This window comes from Falco cherrug, chromosome Z, assembly GCF_023634085.1.
Source record: "Falco cherrug isolate bFalChe1 chromosome Z, bFalChe1.pri, whole genome shotgun sequence".
NCBI lineage: Eukaryota > Metazoa > Chordata > Aves > Falconiformes > Falconidae > Falco > Falco cherrug.
In genome coordinates this window covers 83345934-83366057 of record NC_073720.1, presented here as the reverse complement: position 1 = coordinate 83366057, position 20124 = coordinate 83345934, and the positions used below count along the sequence as shown (strand labels likewise).

The 20124-nt window shown below is 39.2% G+C and overlaps 1 protein-coding gene across 2 annotated transcripts in view; it reads left to right on the top strand.

The window, feature by feature from the left end:
- VCAN (versican) overlaps nucleotides 1–20124 on the top strand; it is a 118437-nt gene that overhangs the window by 36860 nt on the left and 61453 nt on the right. For both annotated transcript variants that reach the window (XM_055699677.1, XM_027813124.2), the window contains exon 6: nucleotides 9425–9718. In XM_055699677.1, coding sequence (XP_055555652.1) covers nucleotides 9425–9718 — 294 coding nt within the window. The remainder of the gene's footprint in view (nucleotides 1–9424; nucleotides 9719–20124) is intronic.

Sequence of the window (20124 nt, the reverse complement as noted above, 5' to 3'; positions counted from 1 at the left end):
TTAATTTTTTTCTGATTATATTGATTAATTTTAATGCCAGATTATTACAGTAGTTAACCAACAATAATTCCCCACCTCCAACCCTTTTCTCTAGTTGTCTGGGGTTTTTTTGGTTTTTGTATTTTCTCAGAAGTTTTCAAATGAACTGGATTGCGAAAATAACTTCTAGGAGTCAGAAGGAGTGATGGTTTTATGGATACAGGCTATAGACATGGTATAGACATACTGACATGCAGAGAAGTTAATTTTTTCTGTTTGGATGAAGAGAAGCATATATATGTTAGGAAGACACAGTACCACATCATGGTATAGTGCAGGATAAATTATTTTTCAGTGCCTTCACAGAAACCTGAGCCTCTGAGCCAGACTTCCTTTTTGAGATGGGGCTATGGAGCCAAGATGGCATTGCTTATATGACGGAAGCAGTTTCTCTAAGTACAGAGGTTAAGTTCAAACGCAGATTTAATTTGAAGTTATATAACATCAATGAGATAATGCTTTGGAAGCACACATCCACAGAAGACAAAGAATTAGATAAAATGGCAACAGAGGATATTGCAAAGTGAACACTGCAGTAAAGTAGACCCTGTGTTTTGTTTGCTGTATTGTAACATGGTCATACATTAGTGGAAGACTTGCAGTTCAAGATTTAGGGTTATGACAGATTTCTGATTGCCCTGTCCACCAAAGGCTGACTCTGCAAGGTATTTTTCTCTTGTAATAAGCACTCTCAACACTTCATTAATAAAAGGACATTAGGGGTACTTGGTATACTGTAGAACTGTACTCAAACATGATTTCTTCCGTGCGAATTTGAAAGTTCATATCTGCATAGCCTATTCTAAATCAATGCCAAATCTATTAGACTTACTTGCACTAAAAAGGTCCTTATTTGGAAAGCCTGTGTCAGTGGGATGACTATTCATGGAATAAGATGGTGCTTGATTAACGATATCAAAATTCTGGGCTATAATGAGAATGTCAACATAGAAGTCATTGAACAGTTTTTGGTCTGTTGGCTGCTATTAGCATGTTACCCCAGAAAGCCATAAATGGTGGTGGGAATTCTTGCAATACATTTTAAAATAAATGTGTATTGAATTTAGAGTACTAATTTGGGTACTTGCACTGAGGGTTTGTAGCAGCAACACCATTTCAGTTTTATTCCTTTCTGGCCATATGAAATCACAAAGTTAGCCAGAGACATGGATTTCTCCTTGAAACCCAAACTATTAGCTTAAATTAAAACCAGTTGTCTAGGCTAACTGTTACCATTTCCTTGTTCTGAGGAAAGCCAGAGAGATTAAAGACTGCACAATTATAAGTTAAATATTTTACGTTTTGCTAAAACACACAGAAGAATAATTATGGGAAGGATTTAAAATTTCTGAGCTCCTAGTGATAAAAATAAGAATCTGCAGTCAAAATATCATTAGATACTGGGCATAGTCTCTTATTACAAACTGATTTACATTCCTCATATCTCATTGCATAATTCAGTGTACCAAGCATTAACAAAAACATTTAGGATACCTTTAACTGTGGGAGTTCATTTACTAATAAAGACTTTAATCTAAAGTGATTGAGCTGCAAACATATGGATATAACTCTGAGGTTCTATTAACACCTCCAGCTGAAGCGGTGTTTGCACCAGTGTCTTCTATGGAGTAATCCCTTGAATGGAAATGGGTGATGGGGAAGGAGGGGTTTCCATTCTGTCTTCAGATAACCGTGTATGTGATTGATTTGACAGTGCTGTGGTGTCAGAAATAGAGACAAAGTGAGATCTGCTTGCCAAAGCCCACTGATGAAGTGAGGGGCTGTGAGTGTGTGGTGTGGAGCCAAAGCACAAACTACTCCATGCAGCATTGTCTTCTGGCCAAAGCCAGAAGCCATATATGTCTAACAAGTGTATGTAATATGCAGATGGGGACTCATGCTAAGAAAGTTATTTTGGGGTGGCTGTGGGGAAGATTATACAATCTCCCTTCCACGCACCATTTCCCCCCCTGCCACAGTGAGTGCAGGGAAGAAAAAAAAAAAAAACAAAACCAGATGTCCTTTAAATACTTTCCACCTAGTCTCATGCAGTTTTGCTGTTGTCATGGAAATTTCTATGAGACTACTACTAACAATAATTAAAGAAACCATAGTCTAAAATACGGCTTCAGGTAAGAAGTTTCTTCTGTGTTTTGGACAACAGAAATCCTTCTCTGGAGTCCATCCTGATTTTAGAGAAATGACTAGATTTGATTTTAAAACAAGGACACAGAGAAAAGGGTCTTTTCTTCCTAGTTCATGGCCTGTGGTAGAGTCACAGCCTTTGCATTGGCTTATACTGGACACCTCTCCAGCCTTGAACTGTGTGACCTAATGCAGGGTCATGGATCCAAGAGTTCTCGAGGTGGGTACAGAGCCCAAACAGAGTGAACCAAGAAGGAAATACTGCCATGGTGGTTTTCATGCACCATGTATTTGAGCTCATCATGTGATAAAGCTCATCCTTGAGGAGATCTGAAAATCTTGAAGTCTAAATGATTTTTGTAAGAGTAAGGTATAAAAAAAGAAGAATCATACAGAATGCAAAGTTCGTTTTCTCCCTCTGTATTAGTAAAAGCCAGCGACACTTTGCAGCTACAGCAGAGCTCCGTAGGGGTATAGCAGTTGCCATGCTACTCTTCAGGCTTGAGGGCAAGCCTATGGGAAAAGTATACTCTGCCAGCCTTGTCAACTGCAGCGGATTCCTGCTGAGCTTATGGTTTTGCATAGAATAGACCTAAGACATTCAGGAGAGTTTAATTAAAACAATGCTGATTTGTATCAGAAGGAATCAACTAACTTGTTCTAACGTGTAAGAGAAAAAGACTTCTTCAGCTTGTCTAGCCTTCTGCTTTAAAGCTGAACCTAGCTGCTTAGGTCTTTGTGGTTTTCCAGTCCTAGAAAATGTTTCACAGTAATTTGTGACTTTGTTAAGGATACCTCTTTGTTAGACTGGTGTGTCAGAGAACCAGCCCTTAACAGTAGCAGGGTGGAGGAAAAGAGCTGCAGCTGAGACAAGGTGTTTTGCCTGTGCAGTTTGGGAAAGGTGGAGAAGGCTGGAGCGTGAGCTGGATCAATAAACAGACTAACCGAATGTAGCCTGCAGGGCCTACGACTATGGTGAAGACAGATGAAAGTTTTCAGGTGTGTTATGGCTCAAATGTATCTGTAACTTTTTTTCCAGAGTGTTCAAGGCAAGGGTAGTGTGGTCTCCATTATCTTCACACACGCATGGAGAGGACAGATAGATGTGGGCAGTCTTTCTTCCCTTCTTGGTGTACAAGCAGTCTAGTAGGTCTGTTGGTGGCTGCTGCTGCCTTTTTGTGTCAGCCTTTTGGCCAAAGGGAGAAACAGAGGAGGAGGAAATGGAAATTCTTGGGACATGTGGTCCTCAAGGTGCCATGGTAAATGCTCTAGCCCTAAAAGGGGCCATGTCATTCCTTGCTTATTTGGACACTGGTTTGTGTCCTAGAAATGAAGGTTGGGACAGATTCTGTGTTTCTGAGGAAAAGAAAGTCATGATGGCAGTGTCTTGTGTGTGCTTGAGCTTTGAACTGCCGACCATGTGGCTGTGACCAAATGTTCATGAGGAGCAGTAACATCAGGTTATAGCTGCAGGTTGGGAAATGTCCTTAAAATGTTCCATATAACACAAGAAAAGATGGTATTTTGTCACTTTTAGACATCTTTCATACCTGTCCCTTGGCACCCTGATCTGCCATGGTAGTCACAGAAAGCTGGAGCTCTAACATCCCTGTAAGGGCATCTTTCCTTGATGAGTTCAGTGGATTCCACCACCTCTCAGAAACAGCTAATGAAGAGATCTGGTCTGTTCACCACAGACCCATAATGGTCAAAAAAGGAGCTGCCAAATTCTTTGTGGGTCATAATGTTTCTTTCCTTAAACAAGAACACCACCAAGAAGCTAAGATGGAAAGGTACTGGAACTTTTTTGTCTTGTTTTTGTTTAAAATTGTTGAGAGTTAAGCATTTCCAGCTATGGGAATGATTAGGGGTTTTTTTGTATTTAATATCCCTTTGGATGTTCTTAGGTCTTTCTTTAGTTGACACTGAAGGTAGTGGAAGTTGTGTAATCTGAGTGCTCAGCCACAAAGTAAAGCTAGTGAGCACCAAATTCTAGATGTGATAGTAATGATGAAAGCTCCTGTTGCTCTGTGAGAGAAAAATGGGGGAAAAGACTAAAAAAACTCCAATCAAATAATTATAAGTGTCTCCTTCGTATTTGTCATTCCCTCATGCGGACTGGATAATAATGAGGACATTTCACAGGTGGCTGACCAGCCACCATCCACAGCAGCTGGTGTGTTACTAGATGTGTCGAAAGCATTCAGTACGAGACAGGTTACCTCTTAAGCTTCTCTGCAGTTCGGGAGAATCCTTCAGACATCTGTAAAACTTCTGTCATGGACTTGCATGCGATGTCTTCATCTGGTAGGTGAAAGTGACTTGAAGATCATTTTGTTGTTTCTGGCATGGTGGGTGATGGTAAGTGAGGTTGAGGAGACGATGCTGTGCTCCGGGAGGAGAGTGTCATGTAGTCAGGCTCTGAGATCTCCTCCAGGAAGTAGCAGCCCACCAATCCCTTAATTGTCATTTCATCTATGGAAAAAGAAATAACTGGTGAGGTCTGTGCTGGAGGGCTTACATCCAGATTCATAACTTCTACCCTAGTCAATACATGTTGTGTATTGACCCCCGGCTATGGTTCTAGACTGCCTTTTTTTCTGTGCTTGCTTTGAAGACGTATGATTCATGAAATTCACATCTAAAAACATGCCCAGGTCAGTGAGACATCTCCCGATGAGAGAAAACAAGTGAATTAACCTTCAAAGGAATGAAGCTTGCTATAAAACCAGCTGATAAGTCTGTAGATCTTAAGTTTTTTCCTTGGGGGTTGCAGTGAATCAGCTTTTGTCTTCAAGAGAAAAACCTGGCTTCTTTATCTGGCTTGATATATTTGAAATAAAGGGGGGGGAAAACCATGACTTATATCAAATGTCTATTTTAACCTAGCAAAACAAACACATGTAACAGGAAAGTCCTGGGGATTCTTTGAGTGGTCTGACTGCTGAGGCAGTCAGATGGTCAACCTAAAGCTTGGTTTTAAACAGAAGCCAGCAATAATATATGTTATATTATTGTCTGCAGTCTAAACACTGTCATGGTCTCCATTTCACCCCCTGGTACTATAGAACTAGTTTCTCTTCATCTGCTGGTCTAAGCCCTGGGGTTTGCCTGCATATAGTATTGCTAAGTTACTTGTAGTGTACTCCAGCTATAAAAACATCATACATGACTTTTAACAGACACAAAATTGAATCTGCCCTGCTTTGGTGTCGGTGGCTATGTTATTTGTTTATTGACCAGTTTTGTCTCTTAATTTCCTGGTTTCCAGTGTTTTGGCTGGAGAATTTAGGTGCTTTCAGACATCATAATAAAGACATTCTACGAGCGTGACAGGATGAATCCTTGTGCTAAATATGGAACCTGTTGTGCTTCCAAGACTAGCAGTTACTTTTAGAGACTGCATCAATTAAATACATTTTATGAGCTTCACTGTTAATTTTTTTTAATTTTTAGAGGAAGTTTCTGTGCAAGGGTCAAATCCTTTTCTCTTTGGTACTTTGAAGGAGTCAGGATGTTTCAGCTACATTGACTGACATGCTAGAAGTCAGGATTGGAGAAAAAGTCCTTTTTCCATGGCCTTTTGAAAGCCTGTGTCAGTTTTGAGGTCAAGTCCATGAAACAGCTCAGCAGAACCTAAGTTCCACTGTACAATTTTTCCCCAAGTGATTGGCAGTGCCAGGGGAAGTTCCTATAGCTTCTTGCTTTTCTCCCTTCAGCAATCAGCACCTTTCTTCACATGCTTTCTTCTGTGTTTCCTACTCTATTGCTTATGTGTAGGCTGACTGGGGAAAAAAGTAGTTTCTAACCCAAGTTCTCACTATGAGGAAAGAAGTCATGCTGACAGTTAAGTAGGACCATTGCTCTTTCACATACTGGTAAACTGAATTTCCACATTGCTGTGAGGATAAAAAAGTAGGGGATTATTAGATAGTGCTTCCAGAACATGCACCCAAAATATCAGTAACGTGGTAGCCAACTTTTTCTGACCAAGGAGACTGGTGGTGAGCAAGTGCCTTAGCAGTAATCATGTCAGAGAGGTGACATGGGTAACAGAATGTCATCCCTGCATGTTCCAAGCGTTTGCACTTACCGTATGCAAATAGTAGGTCCTGATTAGTTGTCTCTGTGCTGTATGAGTCACCATATCCCTGAAGTGCTAAGTCTGCTCTGGATGAGGTATACATGCATGCCCACAGCCCACTCCGGGTAAGAAGTGCAGGAAAGATTGCTTAAACTTTCTCATCACATAATTTAGGTTATCTGCTGTAAATCAAACTCATGGCATTGAGCTGAAGAAGTGTTCTGAGCACTGTTTTTTTCCCAAGCGCTCAACAGAAAACATAAACTTTTCTGTCTCTCTCTCTGTTTTTAGAAAAAAATTTTTTGTAAGGTGCTTTTGGAAGGTTGCAGGACAACTCCTAAGTGTTCTGGATTTATATAGCAAGCAAGGCCTTTATTAAACTCCTGCTTTGTCTTTTCACATTTAGTTCCAAAAATTATTATGCACATTAAGTGCACACTCAATCATACAGAACTTTAATTTATTTTCAAATTGGACAGACAAATTGTGGAGTCATATATAAATGACTGCTATTTGGAATCTGTTTTTTGTACTTCACTGGATTTTTTAAAAATAAGAATTCTGGAATCATATGAAAACACTCTTTAAGTACAGCAATTGCAAGGTGCCATGTTTTAACATCTCTGTACCCTTTATATTATCACTGCATTCCTGATATAAGTTAGTATTTACGTGGTATGATGGAATGACAATAAGGGCATTTTCCTGATTGCTCTGGCACATTTTTGCCTTCTTTGTGAATTTATTGTCACAGATTAATATACCAAGTAGGTGACAAAGAATGTGACTGGACTTCACTTATTGGACTGTTCTGGTTAGGATGGATTTTTTCTTAAATACATAGGGGTTTTTACTACTTAGTTTACCTGGTGAAACACCCTTTGGCAAAGCTGGTATCTGTATGACAGCAGCTGACTTTAAGAGATGAACCAAATAAATAGATGTAGGGTCAGTAGAATAGATTCAATACAAAGAAAGATACACCGCTCATTTTATATGTGCAGTATTATCAATATTGCATATATAGGCATAATCCAAGGCAAATTTAGGGCAGATTTCCATATAGAAATGCTGTGGTGCAACTTGGATAAGTAAGTTCTCTGTAAAGGGACCTCTTACACAAGTACTGACTGAGCCCTGCATTTAGAAATTTTATAGGAAGACATAATACTTCACTAAGTTTCTTTCATTCAGCAGAGTGCAGATGACAGCTCAGAGGAATAAATAACCCTAATTTTAATGATGTTATGCACAAGCTCCATTTGGAGGCAGTGTCCAGATCAGTTGATGGAAAAATTGCTTTGCTAGTAATTTTGCACTATTTACGCATTTTCCTGTGTCTTCAGTAAGTTTCTCCCAGGAGGAATGTTGTGGGATTGCTTAACATTATTTAAGTTTTGATCCATCATATTTGTTTCTAGAAAGCGTTTAAACACATTGTTTTTCTTACTCGTCTCATTTTCTTGGCTAGCCAGATGAATATCTGCTATTTCATTGCAATCATTTGAAGTGCTGTTTTTTCATATACATCATGGCTATTGTGTGAGAGGATAAACGAGCATGAAGGAGGATGGTCTGCAGTGGTCTTTCCTTGCTGCATTGTTTCATGAGACTGTGTTGGGACAGTATGGTGGGATAACTGCGTCCATCATTCTGTGTTGGCTGTGATACCAGACCTGACCCTTGATGCAGAAAAAACTGTCTTCTGCAGAAGTGTTTAATTAAAAAAAAAGGGCATTATCTGTGTGGTCTGAAGAGCTAAATGAAGCATTCTGTTACTTCTGAGGATGAATGATTCTTTGCTTTCCTCATCTGTCCCTCTCCAATAGACATGCTCTGTCTCTATTTCTAAGTTAGAAACTCCCTTCAACATGTATAAAGAAATTTACACTACGGAATTGATATTACAGCTGTAATAACAAATCAGAGTTTCCACCTAGGAGGAAAAAGAAAATTGGCACATTGCCTCCTTTCACACTTGCATTCCTTTCAAGACTGAAACAAGCGTAATATTGATGTGAATGAAACTGCTTGGGGTGATGTAGTTTCTGTCTGCCTTTTGCTAGGTTGCCTTGAGACAACTGCAGAGGTGAGACAGATTGCATGTCCAATATGAATAGGCAGTGCTTTTCTGCAACAATGACTGTTGTGTTCTGGGCTACTGTAGTTGAGGAAGAGAATTTTCTATCTTGTAATAAATATTTTGAATTCACACTGTTTTCTACAGCTGAACATGTTGATTTTAGATCTCACCAGTTCCATCTGGAGTCTGAGCAAAAACTAGAAAGGAGTCAGTTTACTGTTTCGTTCCCAGGACAGGAACATTAGATCCCTGATTTTGTTTATAGTGTTTGGGTGGATGAGGCAACCAAGCCAACTGCATAATAGTGCTTTAAGTTGGAAGTAAAATATTATATGGGCTATTTGTTTTGATTTAGTTTCCAACTGGATGGCTATTATTTACAAATTTTTATTCTGTGGAAGCTAAACTATACTACCAGCATTCTAGACTAATTCAGCTTTTTTCACATGAAAGGGGCCTTGTGCATGCAACAAGTCTAGTGCATTCCCTCACCTTTGTTTCCCTGTGGGACAAGATGAAGACTGATGGAAATATGACATTAGAAGCTGCTGTGGAGCAGCAAAGAACATTTGCTTTTTTTGTGTGTCTCAAGCGAGATTCTAGTGATAACTAAAAAGGTGAGGTAAGAGGCTTGCAGATATAAAAGATTTGTTTTACTGAGAAAGTAAATTCTGTTGCACTGGATTTAATTAGTGCAGTTTAGTTGGAAAGTCTAGTCCCAACAGAGGTCACAGAGAAGCTTCAAGACTTCAAGGGAGGAACTCAATCTCCAACCACAGTGTACATCATGGCATAAAGTTTGCATACAAATGCTCATGCTTTGTGGTAGGTTCATTTTCATATTCAGATCTGGGATGTTTGATTTTCCAACTATCTGATTATTTTTATGCAAAAAAAAAAGTATTCAAACAAATTTTGGAAAATATCCCCAACTTTGTACGACACTGACTGGAAGAAGGGAACTAAGCTGACTTGGTGGAATGTGATACTCAGTCTTTGTAATCTTTGTTTTACTAAGCTGACTTGGTGGAATGTGATACTCAGTCTTTGTAATCTTTGTTTTCTTCCTCTAGATGAAGTGGTTCATGTCTCAGTCCCCGAGAAGCTCACCTTTGAGGAAGCCAAAGAGCTGTGTCGGAAAAGAGATGGTGTTCTTGCTTCTGTTGGGAACCTGTATGTTGCCTGGAGGAATGGCTTTGACCAGTGTGACTATGGCTGGCTGGCGGATGGCAGTGTTCGTTACCCAGCCTCAGTGGCAAGGCCCCAGTGTGGTGGAGGTTTACTTGGGGTGAGAACCCTGTATCGCTATGAGAACCAAACAGGCTTTCCTTACCCAGATAGCAAGTTTGATGCCTACTGCTATGAACGTAAGCTTTTTTTTAGTTATTATTTTCAGCACACTTATGAAGTTAAACCTGAAAAATGTGTTCTTTAATATGTGTTTTTGTTTCAGTTCTTGTGGCATGCATGATTTTTTACAAAATAGTTGATCACTATGGCTTTACAAAAAAGAGAGAAAAGCCAAACTAGAACAAGTGTCTTAAAGTAATACTGGCAGATAAAGATAGGCAAAGCTTCAAGGTAAGATTTCAGACTGAGTAGTGCTTTTACACACAGTGTACCTACAGTCACCATGAATCTGTGGATGCTACAAATTTTGGTGCCTGAGTGCACCCTGTTATCTTTGTGTCATATCAATGAACATATGAACAGAAGAAATGTCCTACTGATCCAGGTGAATGACTTGTCATTTAGCTTGGTATTCTGCCTCCAGCGATGGCAGTGAGAGGCTGTATACTGACTGGATACAAGCTTGGCCTTTTTCAGGTCTCTGAGACACAAGTAGTTTGGGGTCTATCTCTGGATTCTGGGCATTTTGTCCCATCATATTTTTTAGGCTTCTGAAGCAATTGGAAATTCTCCTTTCACTTACTCAGTATTTCGTGTGCCAGTCGGCTAGTACTGTGGATGGTCTAAATTGCCTTTCTTACTGCTCCTTGTTTCCCTCCTGGTATTTTCAGAGGCTCATAAAGCATTTGCCACATTCACTTGGTAGAGTACGTTAATCTAAACCAGATCTCCTCCCCACCTGTCAGCTTTCCTCTGGCTTTGGAGTTAAATATTCCTCTGTGATCTCTTCCATCTTCAGTGCCAACAGCCTGCCTCTGCTATTACTACAGTGCAGCCTATCCTTGCATAAGTTCCTTTTGTCCCAAAAGGTTCACCAACTTCCAGTGGACATGGGTTTCTCTTCCCTATATCATCTCACTTGTGCATCAGTTCCAGATCCCTGCCTGTCTCCCACTCCTTCCTGGAACTGGCAGTGCTTCGTAGACCAACACCATGGAAGTCCTGGCCTCATCTGCCTGGCCTCCTCCAGAACATCCTTCCAACATTTCTCTCTGTCATTAGTGATGACTACTTACCCTTTCCCTACACCTCCAAAAACCCATCCATGTGTCTCATGATGTGCAACATATCACTTTCTGTGTAGCCCTTTCAAATACCACAGACAGCTATCTGTGTATGTTAAGAGAGGATCCCATCACCTTACTTCTGTCCTTTAAGATTCCCTCCAGTGCAGGAGCATTCTTGGTGCAAGAGGACACTGATACTGTTGGAAGGTGCGTCACCTCTAAGCGATGAGTACTTCTTCCCAGCTGAATATCCTGCTTCCCTGAGATGTGCAGCCTTCTTAGCAGCAAAGTAGGTTGGACCGCTCAATGGTTTTCCTGCAGGCCTCTCTTTTCAAGGAAGTTCCTGTGGTTGCAGGTAGTACCATTGACATGAATGTGTAAAGGCTACTTGCGTTGAGTTAAAAGTTCAGTACTTGGCCTTTAACTATGAATATCTAGGGGGTTTGGATGTAGTCCTGTGGCTGTAAGTCAGAACTGTTTGAAATGTTCAGCCTGTACTGTCCCCATTTTTGTGGATGATGAACTAACTGCAGCTGCAGATCTTTCCAACTCAGGCATTGAAGACTTATTTATGAGCAAACCTTACTGCTTGAGAACAAATACCAACATCTGGTGTAATATTACAGTCTAGCTGTTCTCAGACACTCTTCTTCCCCATATTTTAGAACAGGATATTTTTTTTCCTTTACTGCTTGTGGGTAAGAAGTTCCAAAACTTTGCACATGGAAGTAGTCCTAATGGACTTCAAGGGATCTGCATACAGGAATAAGGACTAGTTAAGTTCAGGAGTGTGTGCTCTAATCTGTAGAGGAGTGTTTTTTCATATCACTCCTTTTCCTCACCTAAATTGTTTTACGATTGGGTTTAGGTGTCGTGGGTAAAATTGACTTTAATGGGGATGAAATTCATTAGTCCCCCTAAAAGACCAAAGTAGGGGCTGGACATTTTGCCTGTAATCTTGCCTTTAGTCAGAAGAAATTCCAGCTTTCTGTTTGTTTGTATGAATTTCACCCCTTTCGAACAACATGTGCCTTTTCAATGTTCTTTCTGGAAGTTTTGGTTGACAAATCCTAGTGACGTACCATTCATTCTAAAAACATCCTTGATAAGTATTGGGTTGTTGCCTATTGTATAACTGCTTTTTCTGCAAATTCTTGCCCTTGATACATGGAGAATAATTATTTCATGTTTGCAACCCAGGAGGTAGACAGTCTGACTATCAATGCTTCTGCAAGGAAAAAAGAAGACTAAACAGAACAAACACATTTTGGTAGACAGTGGGCTGCTCTCTAGCAATTTTAATTGCAATCAACATTACATCAGAAGTAGTTAAATGCTGCTAGCTAGATGACTCAGGTTTTGCCAGATACATCTGATTTTGTGTAGGGAAATGAAGGAGTGTAATGCTGAACCGTGTACCCTCTTTCAGGGTACCTGTTTACCACGTATTTCAGAAGTTACTGAAAGCTCTCTCCCTCTCTCAGAAGGTGCTTGGGATCTCAGAGGAACCAGCTGTAATTCTTTATTGCTTTTGCTAAAAGATTTATGCAAGTGGTGAGTAATGAGACTCGCTGCCTAACATCTTGGTCTTTCACATCTCAAGCAGCTGCCCGAAGCACTGGCTGTAGAGTGAGTCACTCTCTCCTGGAGAGAAAGAAAAAAAATGTCTTTACAGCATAACAGGAGGCTTGCATTTAAGTCCTTGTTTCAAATAATCTTTTGCCTGGAAGTTTCTTCCAGAACTTCCCATTATGTCTACTTCAAAATTTCAGTGCAGTAGTCTATCACATGAAGTCCGCTAGCCCCAAGCTCTGACAGCTTTTAGCCCAATATGAAGCTTTTACGCAGCAATTCCCACCATGCCAGACAAAAAACTGTCCTCCCCAAGACCTTAACTCCTTCCATGTAACTCCAGTCCAGTGCTTATAGCTCTTACTGTGCTCATTATGTGTCTCACATTACATTGCTATGTTTCCCTCCTCACCCAAATACCCAGTCACAGCAGCAAAAAATGCCTGCTGCTGAAAAAGAAGAAAAAAAGGGATGTTGTTACATGTGTTCATGAGATCTTGGTCAGCTAAAGGGAAAATACAGAGTGTCTGTGAGAACACAAGCCAGCTATCCAGGTAGAACCGGCATCGAAGGTCTGCAGCACAGAAGTTCGTGGAATGATCTCAGGTTTTTTACAGCATCCCCATAAAGTTCCCTCTGCCTCCTGTGTGAATGCTAGGGAAGTTCCCGTTGACTCAGCTCTGAGGGTAACGGCCACATGTTGCACATTTAGTCTGAAGTGAAATGGCAGTGATGAAGGACCCGCATCTGCCACTTCTACTTATGCTGAGTAATACTATACTCCCTGAGTAAAGCCACCAAAACAAATGCCTCCAAGCCACAGAAAGGATGAGTCTGATGTCTGAAGCAATAGATTTGTGGCAAAACAGGCATCTGTTTTAGTCATTTCAAAGACAAAGAGGATATCTCTTTCTTCAGCCCTGCTTAGAGTCTTCACTCTTATCCTGTGATTTTTTAGTGTTTCTTTAAAGTTTCTTTGGTGGAAAATCTCAAAATATTAATTTTAAATTGCAGTTAAAAGGAAGCTCAGTCTGTATTTTACTTACTTTTAAAAGGAATCTTATTCATTAAAATGCATGAAAAACAGTAACCAAAGCAGTAAATTCAACCTGAAAATTATATGCACTAGTTTCAATAAAAGAGCCAACCTGGACAACATCTAACAGTACAGTTAAGTTCAGGATTTTAACTTCAGCAGTGTTTTGGTTACAAAATTACATTGTACAAAGTTCGTTGACTTTGTGAAAATAAAAGTGGCCCAGACTAATAATACATGATTTAGAATCTAAAAATCTTGTTAAAAAAAAAAAAGATAAAAAACCTTCTTCACTTTGATCACAAGTGGTTTTCACTCTACAGAAACCACATGGCTCTGAATTTCTGAAACATTATCCATGTGTTTCATCTCATCCCTCCAAGGCTTTCACCAGACTTTTTAGTTGTGTTTTTTTTTTTCTGAAAGGTACCTAATTATGTATATGATGGAGCTTATGGAAGTTTCATGTTAGACACGTGATTAAGTACTTGAAGCTCCTTGAAGACCATCATCAGAGGAAAAAGTTTTTCAAGTGTTAACATATAGGACTTAGATTAACATATGTGCAATTAAAAAAAAAAAGAAAAAAAAAAAGGGCAGAACAACTGATGCTGAACATTTACATTTATTTCTAAGAGAATAAAACATTGTATCCGGAAAATACCCAATCCGGAAAAAAAATATCATTTTTAATGGGTACCTATTTAATAGTTAGTTGTTGCAAAGGGCTATAGGGTATTTATTTAATTCCATCCTACAGCCCCCTGGTCTTGCCAGATCTAATTTGCTGAAGTCTGTGGGAATCATGGCTTTGGATGGGGCATTTAAACCACAGCATCTGTAGTTGGTGTAACCGCACTCCAGAAACTCACTAGTCAAACTCACTAGTATACAGGATCTGTCTTACATACCTGCAGCAAAACTGAACTTGGTGAACTTCATACACAGAGGTGGTTGAATCTTTTAAACATAAATCTGCTTTTTGCTGAAAAACACTGATTTATTAAACCTGAATTCGTTCATAGATCTGTGTTGATTTTGGCAAATCTTTCAGCAAAACATGTTTTGCTTGACTCAAAACATGTGTTGACAATTTTGCTCTGGATTTGACCGTTTTATTTCAGATTTGCTCTTTCATTTTGACTTTGTTTCATGCACCTTTGTTATTTCTCTTTGGTTATGCCACTTTGGTTCGGCATTATGATTTCGTTTTAGCTGGAGATTGGAAATTTCCAATTCTGAGACAAAACTGTTGTCATGAATGAGGTCCATGTTGTTTTAATTGTTTCAATACAGCCACATCAAGAATGTACCCAAGTCAACCACTGCTGCTGACCGAGGGACTCTTTATTCAATGCTTCATCTGTCTAAAGCTCAAAATTGGAGCGCACTTTTATAGAAGAAACGTAGAAAGCAGCAGCCTTCATAGCATGTAGCAGGACAGACCTTTGTATGATGAGAGTGGACAATAATTGTCTCTCTGCAAACTTCTCCACTGCCTAGCCCAAGACCTCTCCAAACAAAACCCTCTGGTTTTTGTCAGTTCAAGTAAGAGTGTTTCGCTAGGACAGAAGTGTTTGGTAATGCAAGGTGAATTGCAAGCAGTGCTCATCTATGGAGAACTTCAGGGCAGGGAAAGAGAAGAAAGTCTCTTCTTTGTGTGATTCCATAGCATGAGCCACTGTGATTGCAGGCTAAGGCTCAGAAAATGTCAGCTGCACTCCACTTGTCCACCAGCAGACTGGATAAGATTTTTAGGCAGAATTCAAAAGCTGGTGGAAGAAATGTTGTCTTCCCTTTTGCTGCATGTGACTTACATTGGAAAACTTTGAATAACTAGGCAGTGCTGTCCTTCTCCACAGCAACTGTCGGTAGCTACATGTTCCAGCTATTTCCTGGATGAGGGAATTATTTCCAGGCTGAGGTCAGGAACTTTACTATGGGAGATCTGTGGATTTTTGATCAGTTTGGGAATGACCACAGAATACTGAAGACATAGGGCGTGGTGACCCCCAGAGAACAAAATCGTCAATGTGAAAAAAAAAAAGAACAAAAAAAAGCTTATCTTAGATGAAACACAATAGTCTGCCGAACATGATAAAGCTAGTGCCCTCCACCATTTCGCAGTCCAGTATCAACACAGATAAAATGCCTTCGGCAGGCAAACATCTCAAGGTCACGGCACTGACCACAATGTATACAGGGCTGTTGGCTCTGCTTATGCTTCCTTTCTCCTCGGTGAAGGTGAAGCTATGCAAAGGGCTTGAGCCGCCTTACCAAAGCAGCCACCACCATATAACAATTCTTTAACTTTTATTATTTTGCTAAGAAGGTAGATCTCTGTACTTCTTTCAGATATGCAGTTTAGCAAGGCTTACATAGCTGTGGAGATCTCCAGTAATATCTTGGACCAGGTATAGGAGGAATAAATCCCTGAAGCTCTCTGCTGGGTTTATAGCAACAGGCAAACATTACAGAGGCCGTGCACACTAACAGCAACACGTTTCTTACCCGGCTCTGCTTCAGTCATATGGTGAAGGAGTTTTTGAGAAGTCAGTCAGACCATGCTGAAAATGGCAAGATCTCGATCTGTTTCAGACAATCCTGTGCCATAGACCTCACTAGTACCTCACCCTGAGAAGGAGGAGGTGGTGGTGGTTGGGTGCAGCTTGTCTTTTTAAATGCTGCATAACAGAGAGAACCTGATTTATTAATCTAAGTGATATGTGTGGAGCAACTGCTTGGAGCCTCAGGAGGTAGAGCTTCAGGGGGAGACGCTTCTTTGCCAGGGCAGGTGAACGTGCATTAATCTGAGTGATTCAAATCTGTGTTCCTTAAGAATAGTCGCTAAGTGCAAACGTTGTGAACAGAGGGAAAGAGGAAAGAAAAGACGACACAGTTGAAGTAATTTGCCTTTCATTCCCTCAGATCACTGTAAGGGTCAGGTAACAAGGACAGGATTAGGAGCAACAAGGTGAAGAAGCAAAAGATCTGTCCCTTTAGGTGTCCAGGACAGATAAATTGGTTTTGCTCTTTATTACCTTTGCTCACTGCTGTGGGAACTGGGTACCAGTAATGGGACATGCAGGTAATCTGTCTGCTTTCCCATTAGATGATGAGAGCAAAGCAGCAACAATTTTGCTGTTAGTTCCTAATCTGAGTGACAGTCTTGGTTATCCTTGTTCTTATACTGTTTCTTTGTGGTCAGAAATGAAAGATTACTGTTTTTATTTGGTGCTGGGATACAGATTTCATTAGGAAGTGCTGACTAAAGAGACTCACTGATTTTTTGTCCTCTTTGGCAGTTTTAGTATAAATAATGTGGAAAGATAAATGCTTTTTGTTATTGTTCTTTTGTGCATAGATTGACAGGTTATAATTTTTTCACAATACTATGTTTATATGTGGGGTAACCAGGAAATAATGTATCTTTCCCCCTCTAACTGTCTGGCTTCCGAAGTTAGGAAATAGCAAGTGGTTTTACTTAAGAGTGTTTGTGTTCATGGAGCTGATAGAGCTGTTGCCTTTGCTGGTTTTTTAGCTGGAAGAAAAGAACCTTGGGCAGTGGTGTGAAGAGGATGCATGACCTTTTGTTACGTTTTTAAGTTTTATCTTACGAATAAGATAGACTAATAGTTTTTAAATTTCTTTTTACAAGAATCCCATTAATTTTCTCTAATCTTGTACATATTTTGTAAGTGGGAATAAATGCTGCATTTAGATTTTAAAAATTATTTTTCATTTCACTTGGCTCATGTTTTGATGTCAAAACACTGGGTAAGTTGGAGTATACAGTAGGAGTTATAGAGAAACTCTTATAGCTGCAGTATCAGATTTTGAATCATCCTTATGCTACCACATGTCTCATAAGTAATGAACAAAACTCCACATCCCCTATCCACCTTTCTGCTTCCTGAAATGAGTGAATGAACAGGTACTGAGTCAGTGTCATAAGGAGAGGTTTCTGGCTCAGTTTGTAACCCAGAGCACGAATTTTTATTTTTTTTAGTCTGTTCTCACTCTTAGACTTGTCCAGTTTGGAAGTAATTTAAACTCCAGCTGGCATAACTCTCAGAGTCAGAGGAACATTCCAGACTGTCCTCTGCCACAGTTGGTAGCACGGAAAGGACAGACAGAACAAACTTAACAGAGCAGCAAACAAATTAACATACAAAAGTACGTAAAAATTGAGTAAAGCAACTTCTCTGCATAGGCATCATGCTCTAAACGTGCTGGAAGATGTCAAACCATTAATCTTGACTGTCTCAACATTACTTATATTTTAAAATAATTTATTTTGGCTGTTATTCACAGAAATAATTCACTATTTCCAAGTTTTGTTCTAACTTAAAATATTTTTTTGTTGTTTTGGCAGTTGGCAGTGACTCAAACCGATTTCTTTTTCTATCTGTAGGGTCTGTGTTGTTCCAGGTTCTAAAGTACATACTTCAATGTAAACACACAAACCATATTTCCGAGTGCAGAGAAACTGCTCAAATGGTTCAAATTAGACACATGGTTAAAAATTTTCTGGAACTGGTTATGCTGAAAATGCATATATAAAAATTATTATGTATTTAATATATATAATCTTAAAAATAATAATTTTCTCCTCCACAAAGCATACCCAGATATCCTGAAATTATTATTAAATATCACAGAAGATATTAAAATCTTTATTTGGTCATCACAAAGTTAAACTATGTCTAAAGTTGTGTAGTGTGATTTCCTTGAAAATATATTGTTTTAATATTCCTCCATTATTCTGAATCCTTATTTAAACAGTGGTGAGAGAGAAGGCGGGCGGGGGGGGGGGGAATGCTGCACAGTGAAAGCATAAAATAAATAGAGAGAGAAAAAAATACAGTATCTCTTTAAAGTCATATACTCCATCCAAAATCAACTTCATGCAGGTTGTTCAGTATAAAAGGGATAGATTAAAAAATGTCAAGATAGTCTTTGATATGAGCAGCTGTTGGTGAGATAATTTGCTTTCTTGCTGCTAATAAGTTCATGAATTTTATTAGGAAAATCTGCCTCATGTCTTGAATCAGAAGGACAAAGGAGATAGCATATTGCATGCATGATGCAAAGAGTACAGTAATGCAAAACATCTGGGTGGAGTGGACGACAGTTCAAACTGATGTTCAGTCTATTAAAGAAGCAACCTTCTCTTTGGTTGGTTTTTCTTTTTTTTTTTTTTTTTTTTTTGGTTTGTTTGTTTGTTTGTTTGTTTCCCCAGGAAAAAAAAAAAAAAACATTGACAGATTTCTCCTTGAAGAAGCATCTTTTTTTGATCCAGTCAAATAAGTTTGCATTTGATCCAGTCAAATAAGTTTGCATTTGATCCAGTCAAATAAGTTTGCAAACTTGAATGATCTAGATGAAAAATCTTGTATTTGTGACAAAGCAGTTTTAGAGGCCCTGTAGTTGATTTTAACCAGAACTGTTCTTTGCACTCTAGTAACCACATGTCAGTTTCCACAGGAGAAAATCTGGCTGTTTATTGATAAACTCTTAAAAAATATGTTCTTTTCTTATACCAGTATATGAATGTAATATTTATTGAGTCACTTATTAACGTAAGTGAATCAAATACGTGTGGTGTTTTTTCAGGCTTACTTCATAAATATGTACCTAATTTATCAAGTAATTAGGAGATAATGAGCCATGAACAATAAATAACTGCATCTCAGGCATAAAAATGTGAACTTTTGGGACTTCCAGACATTTCTTGGAAAATGGGAAGCTACATAAATGGTTGTGAGTAAGTTTTCCCAGCAGTGATGAGATAAAGTTTCCTTTTTTTCCTCCACATATTAGACTCTATTCTCATGCCCTCATTTTTTGTCTAACTTTGCTAGAGGGTATTACATTTTCATATTCTTTCAAACAGTGATCTTGATAGTCACTTAAAATCTGGTAATTAAGATCTGAATGAGTATCTGATGTTGGCTACAAAACGGATTCAATCTGCATTAAGGAAACTCATCCCATGGTTGGAAGGAACAATATCAGACTATGCTGCGTCCTTTCCATTTTGCTATAAGGAAGAGCTGTTAAGGTGAATTGGTGTATTCTTTGATAGAAATTTAACAACTACCACTCAGGACAGTGTTGTGTGCACCCTTTACTCCCTAGCTGTGAAGCAAAACTGTGGTTTAAACCACCCTCATGCAAGCAAAGAGGGAAAAAAATTACAAGAATTTGTTGATTCATTGTGTGAACACCATCTCACCCATGAATCACCTAGGCATTGAAAAGGGCAATACACATCCACTTTAGTTTGTAGAACCTCAAAACACAAAAATCACTTGCATTAAGGCTGTGCTTAGTGGGATTTCAAGAACTTTACTCCTTCTTGCTCAACTGAATGTTTTAACCTACAAAAAAGAAAGAGTATGTAAGAAGTCTTCTTTGTAAAACCACAAAAAGATTTAACATATGGTAGGGAAAAGAATCCATTCCTTTTTCTGCTGGCAAAGAACACCACCGCTTCTAAACATAGCGACGTCATATTTTCTTACTCTCACAATTTCCTTTTCACTTTCACTTCTCATTCAAGGAAGCTGAAATACCAGAACTTTTTCCTCATTTCTCTACTCTGTAAATCTACCCGTTCTTCTAGAAATCCTAAGCAGCCATCATCTGGCAAGTCTGTCTACTTCAGGTTAAATCAAATAGGTCTTTTGCAAAGGTGACGTTTTCAAAGCTTGGTGTGTGAAACTAAACAAATATTTGTGTGACC